The 19,473-nt window shown below is 38.3% G+C and overlaps 1 protein-coding gene across 6 annotated transcripts in view; it reads left to right on the top strand.

Moving 5' to 3' along the window:
* Positions 1 to 17,153, top strand: part of GRB10 (growth factor receptor bound protein 10) — a 150,285-nt gene extending 133,132 nt beyond the window's left edge. For 5 of the 6 annotated variants that reach the window (XM_074875018.1, XM_074875038.1, XM_074875011.1 and 2 more), the window contains 9 exons: positions 2,507 to 2,644; positions 3,258 to 3,368; positions 4,450 to 4,548; positions 7,538 to 7,615; positions 8,281 to 8,397; positions 9,272 to 9,338; positions 10,375 to 10,462; positions 13,134 to 13,227; positions 14,006 to 17,153. In XM_074875018.1, coding sequence (XP_074731119.1) covers positions 2,507 to 2,644; positions 3,258 to 3,368; positions 4,450 to 4,548; positions 7,538 to 7,615; positions 8,281 to 8,397; positions 9,272 to 9,338; positions 10,375 to 10,462; positions 13,134 to 13,227; positions 14,006 to 14,152 — 939 coding nt within the window. In that variant the 3' untranslated portion in view covers positions 14,153 to 17,153. The remainder of the gene's footprint in view (positions 1 to 2,506; positions 2,645 to 3,257; positions 3,369 to 4,449; positions 4,549 to 7,537; positions 7,616 to 8,280; positions 8,398 to 9,271; positions 9,339 to 10,374; positions 10,463 to 13,133; positions 13,228 to 14,005) is intronic. The other variant, XM_074875047.1, reaches the window with a different exon arrangement.
* Positions 17,154 to 19,473: the final 2,320 nt, after the last annotated feature.

Genomic DNA, 19,473 nt, shown 5'->3' with positions numbered 1-19,473 from the left:
TGCAAAGTAATCCCATTTAAAGCTCCCCAAGCTAAATTACAGGGTTACGTACCTTATGCATATGTGTTGGTAGAGTTGTGTAATCTGTGTGGCAGTGGCACATGCACTGAGTTTATACTGAAGTTTTGGTGTCGCTCTACAGTTTCTTGTTTGCTCATGAAGGAACTGTGGTGGTGGCACAGTTGGTTGGCCTCCAAGGATAGAGCTGAAGGGTGGGCTACCTCTCTGACCCAGTAACTCATTCATTTAAACTTCTTAATTTAAGCACTCTGATCTAAACCCTGTAGTCTAAATCTTTTTCACTTTAGTTGTTTTCTCAGATAGGGAACATTCAACTCATGAGGCCAAATTAAAACACAGTTTATTAAAAGAGTACTATATTAAGAAAATAAGACTGTGATGCCTGGAAGACAGTACCACGAATAACAGGAAAATTATAAAGCAGAAGGCACAAGTACATGAAGAAAATATACATACAAATAACTGATTTAGCTTGATTTCTGTAATTTCGCATGTTTACAAATATGCACTGACTCTCTGTTTAAATACAGTGTTTCCACTGGCTTGTGAACTAGCGCACTCATTTTGTCCTGTAACCACTTCAAAATCCATTGAATACTGGCTCTGGGTTCACTGTGAAGAGTTTAAAACGTTAGCATCCACTCTCAGCTGGGAAACGAAACAAAAATCAAACCAATTTCTGGAATTAAAAATGAGCCACATGCAATGAGGTTGCAATCAGGAGACAAAACTGATGTGAACAGGTATTGCCACAGACTGGTAGGAACAGAGGTGTTCACACCTTGGACTGTGGTATAAATGGAGTGTAAATGGAGAATCGAGTTTGCTTTGGACTCCCTAAAAGAGCAAGATGTTCTTGAAGATGGAAAAGTTTTGAACTTAGAGTAACTCAATCAGTAGGGAAAGGAAAACCTTACAACCTTGTGAGATACAAGAGTTTGCATCTGAGAAGGCTCAGTTAAGTACAGTCCTGGAGAAGCATAAGTCACAGCACAAGAGGATGGGGGAAAGAAGATGGGTACATTCTCTTTGGTTTGTTGTTTAACCATAAAAACCAATCTTCCTTAAAGCATTTGTATTAAGTACCCCTTTCCTTTTAAAAAACATGCAACCATTTTTCATAATTTCAGTGATAGTTGTAATTTGTTGATGGTAAGCTTCCTGAAGTCATTAAGCATGTTGCATCTGAGGCCACCTCAAACATTGCTCAAACGTGCTCAACATTGAGGAAGTGCGCTGTTTTTAATTACACATGAAGTAGGGGAGAGTATTAAATATCATCTCACAATATCGTACACTGCATTAGGAGCTGGTATTTTTAGTCTTACCAACAGACTTAAAAACACCGGGATCTGTTTTCCCTAGTATCAGCCTGGCTCAGATAAGCAAAAAAGCTTGCATCTTAGTTTACTTTGATTTATGTAGCTGGACAGGTAGAATATATTCTCCTTTTGGTCTTTCCCTTTCACAATTGAAGAGTGGATTCATAGTACAAATAGTGAGAAAATTGACTGTTCTTTTCCATTCCATTACATAAGATGGGGAGGAGGACTGGAAAAAAAATAAAGTTTTAATGCAACTAAGAATTCTGACACAGAGCATTGTTTCCTGTGGGTACTGTCTTGTCAAATAACAGCAAAACAAAACTTTTTAAGAATTGCAGAGGCATTAGGCCAACCAGGTTTATGCATTTTTCTTCCTACTATTGAATTTATTAGTTTGGCATTTAACTTACTGAGCAAGCCCTCTGTCATTTAAAAATCTGGCCCATTGTAATAAGGGAGCAATCCATCAATTCACTAACCATAGTTAATACTTACTTCCTTTAATGTATCACAAATCAAATGATTCCATATGTGGTCCCTCTAATTATGTCAAGAACTTAAATACTTCTGGATCTTGAAGTCTAGTATAATTGCTGACAGTTACTTGGCTGTTCTGTATTTCATTTTGAGTTAAATATTCTGTTGTCTGTCATACCTCTTGTCTTGGGACAGGTGCATGTGCTCTATAAGACTTCAATGTGGGAAATCCTGAAATAGGCTGTTCCCATTCTAAAACTTGAGGATAAAGTTGCAGATTTTGGCCAATGTTTCCAAGTTAGACTACTTGCCAGAATTGTTGTGACAAGGTATTATTTTAAGAAATAATAAGCTTACTTTGTGTCCCTTCGGGTCAAGTGCAAGAAGAATGGGGATACAGAGAAATGGTTAGTTAGCCTTTTGGATATTTAATCACTGACACAGAGAACAGGAAAATGTCAGTGGCAGGAGGAGTTAGCTAGGTAGACATAATGGGAGGAGCAGGAATACCCATTTTGGTCATAAATCAGTTTAAACATGTAGGTCAGTTTAAGCATAATGTGAAACTGCACCCCAAGTCAGCAAAGTGATTTGCCATTTGCCTCTTTGTTCTGCAAATACAGTGACAATTTTATGATCCATCCGTAGGACACAATCCTCATTTACATTTTCCTCTCCAACAGAACTTTTTAAACTCCAGTAGCTGCCCTGAAATTCAAGGTTTCTTGCATGTGAAAGAGCTGGGTAGGAAATCATGGAAGAAATTGTATGTGTGTTTGAGGAGATCAGGACTTTATTGTTCTACAAAAGGAACTTCCAAGGTAAGATTAAAAAAGAAGTTGCACAGTACTATTATGTGAAAGCATTTTCTGCTTTTACAGTGGGTTTATTTTGCTGTTTTTTAAATATCTGCACACAGTGTTCCCTTTTTTTATCACATAGAAAAGGATAAGCAAGCCATAGTCAAATGACCCTGGGCTCTCAGTGCATGAAAATAGCTATATAGTATTGTTATATAGCAAAACCAAACTAGCCAGACAACATAATTGTGGCAGCTGAAGTGGTGCTAACAAGGTTGGCAAGGGAAATCATGTTCTCCAAGCACATGGTTCATGATTTTAGTTTAAATGATACCCTAAACAATATTTTATGCTATCTAACTTTCCGATTTGTCTGGAGCAATGTAATAGGCTATGCCATTTTTAATGTGATGTGTTTAAATAAGTATTTTGTCAGCTTCTTGTATAAAGCACCTTCTGCTAGTAGGCTGATATTTAAAAGGTGACATGCGGTGTCCACTGGAGGCTGCCTGAGAGGAGCACAGTGTTCGTACAGTGCCCTCTGTTGGAGGTTGGTCTTTAGAGATTGCAAGGCTCGCGGCAAGATCTTCCAAAATCCTACACTTACCTATGATAAAACACTTCATTTCCCTAGGAGCCAAGACATTTGCAATTGTTGGCAGACCTAGAAGACAGCAATATCTTCTCGTTGATAGCAGGCAAGAAGTTGTACAATGCCCCTGCAGAGTATGGATTTTGTATAAAGGTAATTCTTCTCATTAAGTTCTTCCAAAGTTCAAGATGGTCTTGGTAGCTCAGAGCCCCCCAACCCCCAGCTAAACGAGATTTGTATGTAAAACTCTGCAAGCATTTCTGTCATGAGGACTTGATCTTTAACGTCTTTCATTTGGCAGGCATGTCCTGTGAATCTTGCCATCATTTTATGTGACACTTTTAACACTTTATCTGGTGCTCCTTTGGCTTGGGAAATTTCTGTGCAAGATCAGCTCAGTGCTGAAGCATGGTGTGCCTGTGAGGTGGCCTTGGTTCACCTCACAGATGAAATTTTTTTTCCAAGTACTCTAATTGAATAGGAAAGTTTCTCTGGACAGTGAGTACCAAAACTATATAGCAACAAAGGATCACACTCTGATCGGGTGTAATTGTACCATTATCGTGGGGTAGAGGTTTGCATTTATTTAAAGAAGATTGTCTTGGAAAATGGAAATAAGAATAAGCAGTTGCCTTTGAGGATTTTAAAAACTGTTGTGCTGATGGATAGGTTTGGAAAGTATTCCAAAGCTCCATGTAATTTTCTGAGAAGAAAATAAGGCTGGGAGGTGGTTTTATTGACAGCAGTGAAGTAGTCTCCTTCCTAGCATCTGTTTCAGAGCTAGGCAACATGGGTTTGCCTCAGAGGGTAGAGACCAGCTGTGGAACAGATCCTGAACTGATGGAAGCAGACTTCCAGTGACCTTAAGTTACGGAAACTTTGGTTCTTCATCTTGAAATGGGGGCTCTTAAAACTTCTCACAGTTATAAAAAAAACCCAAACCATCAAACCCCTTGGTTCTGGTTCTAGCATGGCCTGAGTACCTTGTTCCTGTAAAGTGCTGGAACTGCAGGGTATTTCAAAGCAGGCACTAACGTTTATCTTACTGGACCCAGCTGAGAAAGTAATTTCTTTCAAAGCATGCTCGGTCTCTCCTGAGCTTCAATTCAGAGTGGTGTGAGCTTTTTCTAGCCAGTTCTTAGACTAATAATGTACCTGCCTTTACTCTGCAGTAAACCTACAATGTCGCTGGTTTTCTGCTGAATATTTCTGACTTCTCTCTAACACTTTATAGCCCAACAGAGTGAGAAATGAAACTAAGGAACTGAGGTTGTTGTGTGCTGAAGATGAGCAAAGCAGAACGTGCTGGATGACAGCCTTTCGACTCCTCAAGGTACTTAATCTCTTCCATATGAATAGAGCTACACGTGTTAATTAAGTTGCATTCATTATTTTGTTCATGAGAAAATACCTGTATGTTCTTAAAAATCATCTGCCTCCAAAACAATACAGCTAATAGCAAAATGCCAGGTAGACCTGTCTCTCCTAAGCTTTTAAGCACAGGTCTGAGCTCAATTCTTTCCACATACAAATCAAGTATAATTTTAGTTTTGGAGCCAAGTTTATGATACGTGAAAAAAACCTGCTTAACAAGGTTTTTGCAAGTTATCATAAAGCTAAAGAAAATGTTTTGATAACGGTAAGTGGTTATCTTAACTAGAACAAAGTGCGATCTAGAGCCATTGCAATTTTTTGTTTTCTGAAGGTTCTATTAAAAAAGTAACAAAAATAATCAACCCTATCTCTGGGTGAAAGTTATTCATATCTGAGGGCAAAGAATGAGATTTCTTATATATGGTAGGAGGCTTCACAGTTTTTTTGAAACAAAATCAGCATGAAAGAAACTGAGGAAAAAGTTGACTATTATGCACTCTTTGAAGCAGAGAACTTCCTGATCTTCACAGGGAAATGTGCAGAAGTTTTGGGTTGGTTTGGTTTTAAATCTTTCCCTGAAGATGCTGCCTTGAAAATTACTGTGTTCTTGTCTGTACCTTGCTACGTTCTCCCTTGTATTGAAGGGAGTATACGCATATCTAAAAAAATATAATAAATCTGTACAGATAATGTGTTACCCATGAAAATCCCACCTCTCTTTCATGCAGTTATCCTATTCTGTGTCAAAGTGTGATATACAGAAAGTGATAAAAAATAGAGGCACGCACAAAGTGGTACTACAGTACTTGATACTAGATACATGTCCAGCAAAGCAGGATGGAGAACCTTGAGCTCAGTCAGTTTTGGTGCTCTCTGTAGCAAACAGATAATTTCAGATTTGGAAATGAGGGCATGGCCATTCCCTCCAGCCGCTGAGGTCAGCACGCCAGTGTCCTGCTGGTGGCTGCTGTGTGCCAGGATGTGCCCAAAATGGACATGGAACCCAGGGGCGCTGCGAGCACTTGGTCTCTCTGTCCCAAATGAACAGAGTTGTCATTCCTGCCTAAGTAGCAGCCCACATCAGCAAAGCCTTCACACCCTTCTCTGCCAAAATGCCATTTTCCCCACCAGTGTTTTACACCCACCTGCTGAAGAGGATGCATTCCTGCAGCATGCATCCAAGGAGCTGAAAGGGAGTGGGTGCATCAGAAAGAGTATGGGGTTTTATCACTTACTGGTCCACGTGTAGCATTGAGTACAAGAAGCCGCAGAGATTCCCATTGCTTTATAAGCATTGTTTATTTCTCCCCTCCCTTTCAAAAAAGTTTATCTCATTTGTTTATCCTCAAGGCATGACAAATGTTTGCTACAATTACCTGTTGTTGTCCCCATGCAGACTGTCCATCATGCAAAACCCTCTAAGTGTAGGGAAAGCAAATCAGACTCCTAGGCCTGGGGGTATGAAAATGTAATGCCTGTTCTGTTCTCTGTTTGCATTAAGTAGTCACCTTCCAAACCAGAGCACATCTCTTTGAATGCTCTCCAAATATTACCTCATTTGTTAATTGTAAGAGATTCTGTGTTGCAGTACAGAAATTCCTATTTTAAGTTGTTACAAAAGCAGGTGCACTAGCCATAGTATGGGCCAGGATGCAAGAAGCAGTCCCAGTTACAAGATGCATATTTTGTTTCTGTGGAGCTGACACCTCTGTTGGCTATCATAATCCACTCTCCAGTTACTTGATTTGACTTGTATTCAATACATGCTAACAATTATGGCAAGAGTTTTAGTTCCCAGGCAATTCCAAGCGCTTCTTCTCAGCTGTCCTTTACTTTCCCTATTTACACAGAATTTTGCATTGTGGCAAAGGTGCTCAAATAGAGGATTACATAATTGTACTGAATTGTGCCTTGAACGTACCACTTGTTCTGAAGAAGTTAGTTGTACTGGTCGAGGCACTAATGTTCCTGAATGGCAAAGAAAAACCGTTACAGTGTAGAGAATTATCTACTCTTACCAAATACATAGACATGCATCTTGGTGTGACCACTCAGAGGAATCTTTTTTTTCAGTGCAACCTGTGGCAGCAGCCGTACTGTATGGCAGTAATTGCTGTATACTAGCATATAAAATTCACCCTTAGGCAGTTAACAGTAGGGGAAAAAAAGGCATATAGTCAGGGAAAATTAAGGCTGTGCCACAAGGCTGTGGCTGTGACCCTCCTTTTTATTAACCTACTGATTTAGCTTTCCATAGTCATATATTAACCTGTTTACAAAATTATATATCCCATTTGCATTAGAACATTCAATAAGCAATGTTGCTAATACTTCAGCACTGTGCCTCTAGGGAAGGCACTGAGTAGGTGTTTTCCTACGATCGTAGCTACTAGCGTTGCTAAAATTTATCATGTTCAACGAGCAGCATGCCTGGAATTCAATCCCCTTATTTTTATAAGGATGAGAAAAGTACCAGAAGTGTTATTTCCTGCTGAAATTTATTAAAAGAGCTAATGAATTAGAAAGGTTCTTATTTTTTATCATTATGAAAACCGAGTTTGAATGTCTTAGGCAGAATTTTTTTTTCAGTTCACGTTACTGGAGGGTAAAAAGAGGGGGAGTTAATATATGTGTTCTGACCTCGAGTGAAAGCTTGTATTCTACAAGGAAAACATGGTGATAGCTGAGAATGGCAGAAATTACCTGTGTATTTCACTCAGGCTTGTAAAAATGCTGTCTTTTAAATAAAACTTGTCGTGCCTATCTACTGCTTGATTGCCACCTGCCAAGCACTGTTACTCAATGCAGATTGCTTTGGGACAGCTTCTCATCATGAAAATAATAAACTGGTGGCACCTTGCTCCAGTGTAAGCGGTATTATGAAATCACTAGTTTTTTTCCAAGGGTATATAGTTGAATAATAATGTGCTTTGCATTTCTGTTGTCAGTATGGAATGCTACTGTATCAGAATTACAGAATTCCCCAGCAGAGAAAAGCTATGCTTCCACACTTTTCCACGCCAGTAGTAAGTAATGAACTTTACCTCATTAATGTATGATGTTGGAAAAGATACATTTGCTTTTGCATTTTAAAAGTGGAAAATTTTACGCTAAGAAATGTAAACGCAGCATTGTGTAGCAAATCAATGTAAAGTTCACGTTTCGCATGAGTGCAGTTTACGTGGTTGGCTCTCCATTATCTTAGGCTTACATGATCCACATGATTGAAAAATCTTGGATACGTCAGGCACTTTGAGATGTACAGTACAGAGACATCTGGCTGTCTCTGCAGAAGCCAGCTTAGGTCTGGCAAAACTAACACGTAAATTTCCTAAAATATGTTGGGCCAAGAGCTGACTGTTAGCTATCTAAAAGTGAAGATCCTATATTTGGATCCCAACTGGCCCTGAAAATGACTGGAGTATAGTAATAGGGCAAGTGGGCAACTTGAGCAAAACAGATTTTATTCTCAGCCTCTGAATCCTCTCCTTTCCCTATGGCCTAAAAAGAAAAGCCATCTATTTTTGTGTCTGCAAATCTTTTGGAAGGGGGAAAAAAATGAGATGTATTTTCGGTGCTGTTGAAGGATAACTGTGGACAGTCTTCTGAAACCAAAACATTTTGAAATGAAAACTCTCAAGCTGGTTTTTTCTTTCCCTGTTTTTTGAAACAAGTGAAAATTCCTTTTCAGAGAAGTGTATCTGAAAACTCACTAGTAGCAATGGATTTTTCGGGGCAAATAGGAAGAGTTATTGAAAATCCTGCTGAAGCACAGAGTGCTGCCTTGGAAGAAGGACATGCTTGGAGGGTAGCTATCTTCTCTTCTTTTCTATTTTTGTAATTAGTAAGTGTCTGTTGAGAGCCAAAACACAAGAGTGTGCTATGATGTTAGTGCAGTGCTGGTCACAGTATAGCTTAGCTCCGACCTGAAGCAATCACACTGCAAGCATGCAGATCTGAAAGTCAATATCCATCTTTAGCAAAACTGTCACATTCACAACAACCTTCTACCACTGCTTCTCTGTCCCCCTAGTGTCCAGAGGAAAGTTGAGGGGGAAAGCAGACCCACCAGAACTTTACTGCCAGTTTGCAAAACCAGTCTCTGAGGAGGAATATGTCAAATTAAATGCTTCCCCACATGGAAGAGGCTGGGGCTCTGACTAATGGCTTGCTCCCAGTAAGTTTAATTGCAGAATATACAAGAGGCAGGACCTCTTGCAATGAAAACTGATGTAACTTGTTTATAGTGTCTTGTGGACAGACAGCTGCAGTACAAGTTTTCCCACATGCTCGTCTCTTAGGGAATAGGAGTCATTACTGAAGCACTAGCTGGTGCTTTATGTACGGGAGGGAAATACTGCTTGATTTACTGAGTGCCTGGTGTTTTGCCTGAGCAGAAACATATCAGACTTTTCTTTTTTCTGTCTTTTTTTTTTTCTTTTTTTCCTTTTTTTTTTAGATACTGAGCTTTCATCATTAACATCTGGCTTGTGTTTTAAGCCAACTGAAATGAGCTGCTGCTTGTAGATTAGCCCCCTTCAAAGTTGCGTTTCTTTTTCTCGTCCTTGCATTAAACTTGCCCAGCCCCCAGTTTCCTGTAAATTAAATCTGTATTGCATGTGCACTAATTCTTGTCTGTTGAGGCTTAATGTGGATTTAACGGTAATTCATTTTCTCTATAGAAACGTAGCACAAGAATGAACATCTTGGGTAGCCAAAGTCCACTCCATCCTTCCACACTGAGTACAGGTAAATTCTGCTGGTTTGTAAGTGTAGTATCAGAGGCCTCTGTGGGTAAATAAAAGTTATATTTCATATAGAGACAGAGATAGAGTGCAGCCATGTAGTGTTAATGCCTCCATGTCAAATACAATGTTTATGTTTATCGGTAGCTTCTGCCATTAACGTGCCATTATGTCATTAACATAGAGACATAGTAGAAGGAACTTGTTTACCTTTGAAGGCATGCTCAAGCTTTTCTTTCATATTAATCTTTTGAAACTCAGATTTTACAAAAATAGAGACTCCGTAAGTGTTTCCATTTCAAACAATCCAGAAGCCAGTTCTTTGTTTTAGACAAGGAAATTCAATGAGTGATCTGTTAAACTTTAAAGAGTAAAAATGAGTCTTCAGAACAGCATTCATTCCATAATAACTGAATAATGTAAAATATGGATGCCCATAATGTGAGGCCTGAACATCTCTTTGAGATATTAAGTGTATGAAAATAATAGGAAATTGCATATTAATATCCTGGACTTCTTAGAGGAGACACAGCTATTCTCTGCTCCTATTCTGTGTTTCTATTCTGTTGAACAGAATTTAAAAATACCATTTGAAAAACAATAAAACAATAAACATAAAAATATTTGGAGCTAACTCCACCCTTGAAAGCACAAGCTAAAGTGCTTTTCATTATTTGAGAGTTAAAGGGACTTGGTTCAAACTCGTAAGCTTATACATTGTATTTTAAGAATTGTTTAGTCCCAACATTTTCAAGAAGCTATGAAAAGGCAATATTATAAGAGATTTCCCTCGCTGACCTAATCATACATCTGCAAATCAGAAAATACATGGAGATAATGCCTGTCTACTTGGTATCTTAAGTAGATGCAACAGCTGGTGCATTTTTCATATTGATTCATTTTTCATATAGTTGATGAAAGATATTTTATATTCTGTAACAAAACTATACTCACTTTTAAAATGTTTAAATATTTAGTGTGTGGAAAAAACGGTTGCACATTACTGTTTTTAACCATCCTCTTTTTCCTCTTGTTCCCAGTTATTCACAGGACACAGCACTGGTTTCACGGCAGAATCTCTAGAGAAGAATCCCACAGGATTATTAAGCAACAAGGGCTTGTAGATGGGTAGGTATTCCTGTTGCTTAGTATTTATGATCTGATGGTAAGCATTACAGACAAGAACACAACTTCTGCTGTAAGGGTTTATAGGTTTGTTGTGAGTGCTTCTGAGTAACCTGATCCTCGAGTAGTCCCATTATAACCTTCTTCGATTTCAAAAAGTCAGAGTACGTGTTTGTAGGAGTGGGTTCCAACTCTTAATTTGAAAAATAAAATACTAAGAATACACCTAACCTTTTTCCTTTTTTTCCAATAGAGGCAATCAAGTTTTAGAGAATGTTAAGAGTTTGAAAACAATTAATTCCTGTAATCTGCATTGAGGACATATTTTTCAGGCAAAGCTGTTCCTCGCCGTTCGCCCACAAATTTATAATCAGCCATTTGTACTCTTTTGCATGAATCAGGGCAGTTAATGATGAATTCTCACTATTTGTTTCTGTTCTAGAGCAAAGAAATGAAAGTACCTGTTCCAGTGCTCTCTAAAATGTCTGTAGTTGAGACTTGAGCATCTTCTGAGCATCTCTGTTTCTCTTATTTGTATGTAGTTACAATTATTGAAGGGAAGTTGCTTAAACTGCATTCAGCAGTTCTTTATTTGCAGGATGGGAAGAGCATGGTTGCCTTCAGTTCACTAATCTCACTGCTGTCAAGGTTAAGGTAGAAACTTCCATGTTGGCTTCTCAGGAGACAGTCAAGTTTAAACCCTTCTTCAGCGTTTTCTGATTCAGGAGCATCACTAATCTTTGTGAAGAATGAAATAGATTAGAGAAACAGAAATTGCTAGTGCATGTACATATTCACCCAGCAGTGGTTTTTTATTCTTTTGGGTTTTTTGCTAGCTAAGGCTATTTGGATTTAGCTCAGCAGGTCAAACAGAGAAGAGAGGCTGAGAAAGCAAAGCACTGCTGACTTGTTGGGTTTCTGGTTCTCTCACACTACAGATTTTCTTTACAGTCTTGGGCTCATTTTGACTTGTTGCCTTAGGAATCTAGCGGCTCATCCTCCTTGGTGTTTTCGTATGTGTTAATGTCTTTGAGGCGGTGTTAAATTTGTGCCTAGCCAGCTTACTCACTGTAGAAGGTGAAGATTGGTTAGTTTGGCTGTAGGAAGGTCAGTCAGCAGTGGCAAAAGAACCATGCTACCTGTGTGCTCTGAGATCTAAGGGTCATGGTTTCCAGGACAGAGAGTCTTGCCTGTGTTTTCCTGCTCTGTGTGTTCTCGAACAAAAGAAGGTAGAAAGTTAACAGTCTTCTTACGTCTCATGTAAGATACTCAGCAATGCATACATGCAGCTGATACTGCTATCATTTGTTTCTGGAAACTATTTTTGAGGATGCATCTATCTTTAGAGTCATTATTTGTGTGGACAGCCTGTTGCTTGCCAGAGGTTGTGCTGAGCTTTGCTTTGTGCCACCAGTTCATGATACCATGCATTATCTGAAATGGCTAGATTAAAGATAATTTAGAGATACCTGCATGAACTGCAGTAACCACAGATCAGGTAAGATCTTTCTCCCTGAGATGGATCCTAATGTGTAAAGTCCTTGGTCCCTTTTCCACACGTCCGGTCTTGCTAGGACTAAAAAGGAATGTTCAAATGTCGTGCATGGTTTCCGGTGGTGGCAAGACATGCCTGTCTCTGAGTATTGGACTGACCCTGGTTATGAGGGTGCATTTTTGTGGTATTGACATTTCTCAATCAGTTCTGAGGAGCAGGAGCTGGAGTAAGTTCTTCTGGGTTCATAAGACTACAAGCAGTTCTTCCAACTCAGCCTTGGAAAAGTGTGGTCCTGGCTTAGTGGTTAGCAATTAAGAGGGCTTGAGGCCTGCCCCAGTACTGTGCTTGGCCATCTCACAAATCCACTAGTGATTAGTGCTGTGAGCCTTATGCCAAAGGTATATTCTTGTTTCCTGTGGCATGGAGAGGTTCTCCTTCCTTAGTTCATAAATGTCAAGGGGAGGAAACATTTTTTGTCTAGATTTTTTTCTCCTCTTCTAAGTATGTATTTAACCATTTGAGTTAGGACTTCAGTTCTGTAGGTCAACTTAAAAGTGACAGTTACATAGTGTATTGATGCTGCTAGCTATACTCCTAAAGTATATTCTTTTCCAGTGATGCTGAGGGAAAAATGCTGTGACTGTTTTAGAGGAAAATCAGTGTGTGTTTTCCCCATCTTGATAATGTGGATGCTACTTAATTTGATAAGTCATTTTAAGAAAGTATTGAGCTGTTTCTGTGCAATTTAACCTAAACATAGTTTTGCTAACACTGGATTTCTGTAAACTGATGCAAGATACTGGAGAGTGGGAACAGATTCTCATGTATTTCTTTCCCATCTACAGAAATCCAGATTTGCTTTGGAGTTAAATGAGAACCTTTTCTTCATGAGAGTACATATCAATAATGGAAAGCTCAGAGAGACCCTTAAAAAAAGCCTCATACATGCATTCGTAGGGGAAGAACTATTTCCCTGTATCTTTCACTTCTTGTTTCTTTATCTGTTAGTGTTGCATAGCCATGGTATAAAAATGGAAAGCAAATTGCCAGTTATGGAATCACCCATTAATGCAACTAAAGAAGAGTTAGGCAATAGCACAAAAGGACTTAGTAGTTATGATTATTTATGAAGAAATGGATTGTGGTATTCAGTGTGTCCTTAAAAATGTTCTCTCCTAGACTATTTCTTCTCCGGGACAGCCAAAGCAATCCAAAGGCATTTGTACTTACGCTGTGCCATCATCAAAAAATAAAGCATTTTCAAATCTTGCCGGTAAGTAGATTATTTTTAATACTGATTACAAAAAAAAAGAAATTTAAAATCATAAATCTTTGCCAACATCTGTAGAGACCTCTTACTAATTACTGATGTAATTAACAGGGATGTTCCCATTAGCAAGTATATTAGCAAGTATTCTGTAGAATTTTCAAATTCTGATTAAAATTCTTTGTTAACATTGCCTGGAAAACCAGTGTAAGTCACTTAGGTATAGAAGTAATGTACAGAACTTGTTCTCTGTGACAGCAACAACAGCACCAGTCATCACTCTTATCTGTTAGGCAAACGTAGATTAACTTAAGGAAACTTTAAAAAGTTTTATTCTGGAGGCTATCCAATAACATTGAGCTTAAAATAACATTACACTGAGATGTCAAGAACCTATTTGATTTTTGCCTTGATCAAAAAGAGCATCAGAAGTTTAAGATCATGTAGACCTCTTTATTGGTCCAAACCTTCTTCCCTTGCTTTGCCTGCCAATTTTACCAACAGTTAACAAATATTTTTGGGGGTATTTTTGTTTTATGTAATGAAGACCAGTGCTGTCTCTACAACTTTCTATTACTCTGCCTGTGAGCTTATCCCTTTCAAGATGGCTTAACATACATTCTTTTCTAGTGCTGTGCATGGTTTCGTGAAGATCTCTCGGACTAGATTGTTTGGGCAATGCCCATAACTTATCTTGCATCACACAGTTTTACTGTTTATGTTTTGCCACGCTTGCATGTCTTCATGTGCTGTCTAAATTGAAAAGGATATTTTGTTTCCCCAGTGTGAAGATGATGGACAGATATTTTTCAGTCTGGATGATGGGAACACCAAATTCAGTGATCTAATCCAGCTTGTTGAATTCTATCAACTAAACAAAGGAGTCTTGCCCTGCAAACTCAAACACCACTGCATCCGAGTGGCCTTATGACCTCAAATCTGACTCTCACTGAAGACTGGATTTGCTAGAAGAGTAATTGTAAGAGAACGTTGACACTGGGGAATTGGCAGATTTGTAAGTTGGTAAAAATAAATAAAAATATTATGCACCTTGGGACTCTGAAAGGGATGGATTCGACAGGTGCCAACAGACCAAGATTGCTGGTTTGTCTAACACCTAAGAGTGATTGCTGCTGAGTGTCCCAGCATCCCAAAAATGGGGGGAGGGTATGTAAAACCATGAGTAAATTTGAAACAAAACTGGAAACTTATCTTGGCTGGGCCACTTAACAGGAACAAGTGTGAAGAGAAATCTTTGAAAAGAACTCTTGCCCTGGAATAATCTTGACAATTAAGACTAGTGTGTTTACTTTTTGTATTGATCACTTTTTTTGCACTCCTACTTTGTTTCGGATATTGTATGCAGCCTATATTAGGAGCTGATGTGGCTTTTAAAATTCATGCAGGAGTTGGGTATTAATCTGCACCCTAAAATGTATGGAATGCTTCAGCCTAAAAGGATCTAGAAGAAAATCAAGAAGTGTGTGTGTGTGTGCGCGCGTGTGTCTCAAAACTTCTCTGGAGACCTGAGGTTCGATGATCTGCAGATGTCTTTGAAGAAGCAATGAGGATACAATTCTAAAAGAACATACCATCATATATGTACTCTCTGTTGACTTGTAGCATTATGGCTGTAGTATGTTGATGGCATATTAGTGGCATCCAGTCATGCAAAGACTGTATTAGATTCTATGCACAAATTTTTATTATTGGAGTGGTGGTTTGTTTTTTACAGCCTTTTGACTGTTTTCCTGAGGAAACTTACTGTTACTAAATAGAATAGGACTGAATGACTACACTTGTATTTGAAACCACCATTTTTTGTGAGAAGATTCTTCTGCGGGTAGTCTTAGTATGACAAAATAAAAAAAAAAAAAAAAAAAACCAAACAAAAAAAACAAAACAGTGTTTTTAGCTTTATAGCTCCTTGAATTTTCAGACTGTTTCAAAGAGCTCTTTCCGTATAGTAAAGCTACAGTGACACAAAACTCTCCTGGGGGATAGGGCATAAAAGGAACTGTACCCCTTCTGCTTTCTGGAGGGCCATGAAAGTTTACATGGTGAGAAAGAAAATACTGGGAATGGAAACACATTTGATTGTGAACTAGCTGCTGGCAGTATCATCCATCGAGGTAACTGGTGATCCCCGTGTCGTACACGCTAAAGCACACCAGTACCTATGGCAGACAAGCGTGTATCCTGCTCTGGTGCTGGTTTGTCATCGGAACTACTTTATTGTTAATGTTTAAATCAGTTATTTAATGTTTACACAATAACTCTTTCTGATGATAAATCAGTATTAAAGTTAGACAAGTCCCACCTTGATCCTCCAGTTGCAAATACCATTCTTTTAGCAACGCAGTCGGTGCAGGAGCTGTTACTGAATTAACTTCCCAGTACTTGATGCAGTTAGCCACAGTGAGGAGCATTCCACCCTGGGAACTTGCAGAGTGCAGTGCAGAACGGAGCATTCTTAAGATGGTAAATGATTTACGCAGGCTAGTTCATCCTTACTAACATATTTGCCACTGGGTTTGAAATCCTAGCCATCTGAAAGGATAAAGAAGGAAAACCAATCCTACACCTTTAGGTCTTCATGTAGTGTTGAGAATAGCTTAAGACAAACCATAACCTGCCTGAGTCGTCCATATCAGCTTATAACTATGTCAATGGTATAGAAACACTGTATTTTAGTTTACAGAACACATTTAGTATTTTTTTTTCCATTTAATGTCTAGATATTAAAAATGAAGAAACTTGATTTTGTTTTTAGTAGACGCCTTTTTTGTTTTGTTTTGTTTTGTTTTTAATTGTACATAGTGAAATGAGTGTTCCTGCTTTCTAGACAATGTATTTTAAAACCTTGAAATTAAGCTAACTTAAGTCTGACTTCACTTTGCATGCTTCTATTTGGCCCCTATTAGGAGAAAAAAGATACTTGTATTGACTACATTACCAGTTTAATAAGACCATTTATGCTGTAGTTTTAAGTTTTTCTGTTTACATAGCTTAGTGACAACCATGCATTTTTCCCAGTAGGCGGATAGTATTTGCAGTGTTTCATATTTATAAAAAAAACCTTGCATCTTATTTAAATTGAGAATAAAAGTTTGACTATGAATCATGATTTTTGTATGTAGATGGTTGACTTAGTATTTTGTACTTTTCCCAGCTAAAGTGAGCTGTTTTGAGAAAGTGACCACCTTCAAAGTGGCAACAATCTTACTTAAGCAGATCACTGCTTTGTCTTCTTTCTGCTGGAAAACAGTCAATACCACCTTAGTTTTCCAACAGATTCAGCTGGCTGCCAGCTCAGAATACCAAGGACTGAAGGACATTTGACTCTTATTTTTGTATTTAAATGACATGAATGTAAAGGGGATGCTCAGGGTTGTTTTGGAGCCTGTTGAATTTTTATCTTTTTGCCTGTGATTTTATTTTCTAAATAAATACTTCATGTAGCAATCTTGAATATGTTGAGAAGGAAAATGCCAAACCATTTTGGTAATGAGGTTACTAGTTAAGTTATGTTACGATAGGTGTTAAAGTACAAAAAACTTTTTATTTGTTAATCTTGAAGAAACACGTGCCTCAGTTTAGATGTTTTGTCTTATCTTTTCTGCACTAAATACCTGACAGTTTGACCAATCAATGCACCTTTCCAGTGGCAAGACTTGCTTATCGTAAATTATATTGTCACAATGCAAGATTTAGTGACTGTAAAATGGAATAAAGTTTAAAGTTTCAGGGAATGCAAAAGGTATTAACTTAAGAGACAAAACCTTTATTCAATATGCTTTGCTTCATACTGTAAATAGCTTTTTGGCTTGTGAACCTAATTGTAATCTTTCAGGTATTTTTGTACAAATAAGGGACTGATATTCTGTTTCTTGTAATTAGAAATAAACGTTAATACAATGCTATTCATTTTATATTGGAATGAATGTCATCTTTTGGATATATCTGTACACCATGAATCTCTTGCCTTAATTTTGAGTTATTTGGGGTGGGATATATTAAACAGCCTTTAAGAAGAGTTAAGAGGAAATCAGAATCCCCAGGATATCTTTATTCTGGCTGTTCTGTCTTATGATTCCTATTAGGACAGACTGTCCTTTTTTTTAAAAAGAACTTGTTCACCCCCTTTTGTGTGAGGAAAATTATCGGGGATATTCTGCTATGATAATAATTTCGGAAGGTTGCTAGAATCAAATCAGGAAATATACCATAAGCATCTTTTGCGTTATAAAACAAAGCTATAACTCACTGAAAATGTATGCTCTGCATAAAGCACTTTATTTGCCTGATAGCTGTTGGATCAGGAAACTTTTCAATAGTACTTTCAGAAAGCAATTATTTATCCCTGTAATCCTTGTATTTGAGTGGTCCATCAGCATTTGTGTGGAAAAGCACATCTGCACAAAATATGGTTTTGCTTAAAAAAGCCATTAGAGGGGGAGGAGATTGGTGGTTCTTCTGGTAGATAGAATAATAGATGGTTGGAAATGTTTCACTTTTTTGTTGGACACAATCCTCCCCCATTTCTGCCTTGCTAATCCGTAGAAGCCATCAAATGCATTCCACTTCAAGGCTTAGTCACACTCTGGCTTCTGCATGCTACGTCTTCATGTGAGTTTGTATTGCACTGGGGCATGAGTACTTATTTGGGGTTTTGGTATTCCCAGAAAGTTTTTCTATCTGGAGACAGTGCTTAGAGTTCACTATCCTGCATGCAGCAACTTAGTCTTTCACTGAGTTGAACAAAGGAAACTGCTTGCTTACGAAAGGTTTGAACATGCCTATTTATTGCTTAGTTAAAGGAAGCTGTGCTGACATTGAAACTGGCCCCCTCTGTAACCATTAAAAGTCAATGACTGTAATTCTACACAAACCTGTAAAATACAAACAACCAACCTCAAAACCCCACCTTACTTTATTGTATATATTACGTTTGGAACAGACAAGAAGATGGCATGAAAACAAAGCAGCAGTGTAAAAAGGTGTTGGTAAGCCTGCCCAATGGCCGGGCAGTACTGTCCGCATGTTTGTTCAAACTGCCCACAACTGTGGCAAATGCAAAACGATACCTGTGAAATCTGGCCCTAGACATTAACAGCAGGTACCTGTGCTATCAGAATGTCACCAGTACAAAATTAGTCTGGGTCAGAAATGGTATATAGTACAGATTCGAATTAATTGCCTGATAGAAGGTTTTACATTAGTTGCAGGACAACAGACACAATCAGATGTCTGATCCCACATGAAGCTTTCTAGCATGAAGTTCACCTGGGGAAACAGCTTAAATGCATTTGAACCTGTGAGTATATTTGTATCAGCCAAGTGTTTTACATATAGCCAAGTGGCTGCAGCACTTTTATCCTGATACACAGAACCCTAACGTTAGGTTTACTTTAACATCAAATCGCTGCTTCAGCCTGTACCCTCAAAACCAGATGACAAAAACATCACCAGATGAGCCATTTCCCTTCAAGTAAGTCAAACTTTAGATGGCTTTGGGTTTTAGTGATGCTTTAATCTGATTTGTTAATGTCCAGCTTGTATATTGCTTTGTGTCTCAGGCATTGTTTATCTAACATCTTGGAAACTTCAGTAACAATATCAGCAGATGGAGAAAAGAGATATCTTCCTTTGAAATATTCACATTGCCTTAATTTGGGTTGCTTCTGCATCCTAAATCTTATGTCTTCCTTCCTTAACTTGAAGCACAATTTAATTAGTATTTGAAAACCTAATATAACCACAACTGTGTCCAAGAGCTATATGATTTTCATTAGATACTGTGATTAGTCACATCTGAGACTTCAAAATAAATTAGTTTGTGTAACACTCACATTGCAAACTCTTAGCCCAAAGACATTCAGCTCTAATTGCTCATCATTTTGCACAGATACTAGCAGATGTTTTAGCAAGAAAGATTGGTTCATCACAAGACACTGAGCTGTGATTAACAGGGTCTTACAACACTTGTTGGTTACCCAGGTTTGTATGTTTTGCTATAATCAGGTGTTTTTCATCTGTTGGCTGCAAGATTCCCGTGCCACAATCGGGGAACAGGAAGGCGAAATTATAAAGACAGCTGCCAGGTCTGAGTCAAAGTACAGCCTGGGTTTACGGGCTCTGAAGCTCAGCTTCAGTCAGAGGTATAACTCTTAAGAAAAAAGCTCAGAAGAGCTAGGCAGGGAAATGAAGTGGAGAAAATAATTACTTGGGTGGTATTGTTCAAGTGATGGT

The sequence above is a fragment of the Strix uralensis genome, chromosome 1 (genome assembly GCF_047716275.1).
Source record: "Strix uralensis isolate ZFMK-TIS-50842 chromosome 1, bStrUra1, whole genome shotgun sequence".
Lineage (NCBI taxonomy): Eukaryota > Metazoa > Chordata > Aves > Strigiformes > Strigidae > Strix > Strix uralensis.
Note: the sequence above shows the minus strand (reverse complement) of the source record. Positions and strands in the feature narration are given on the sequence as shown.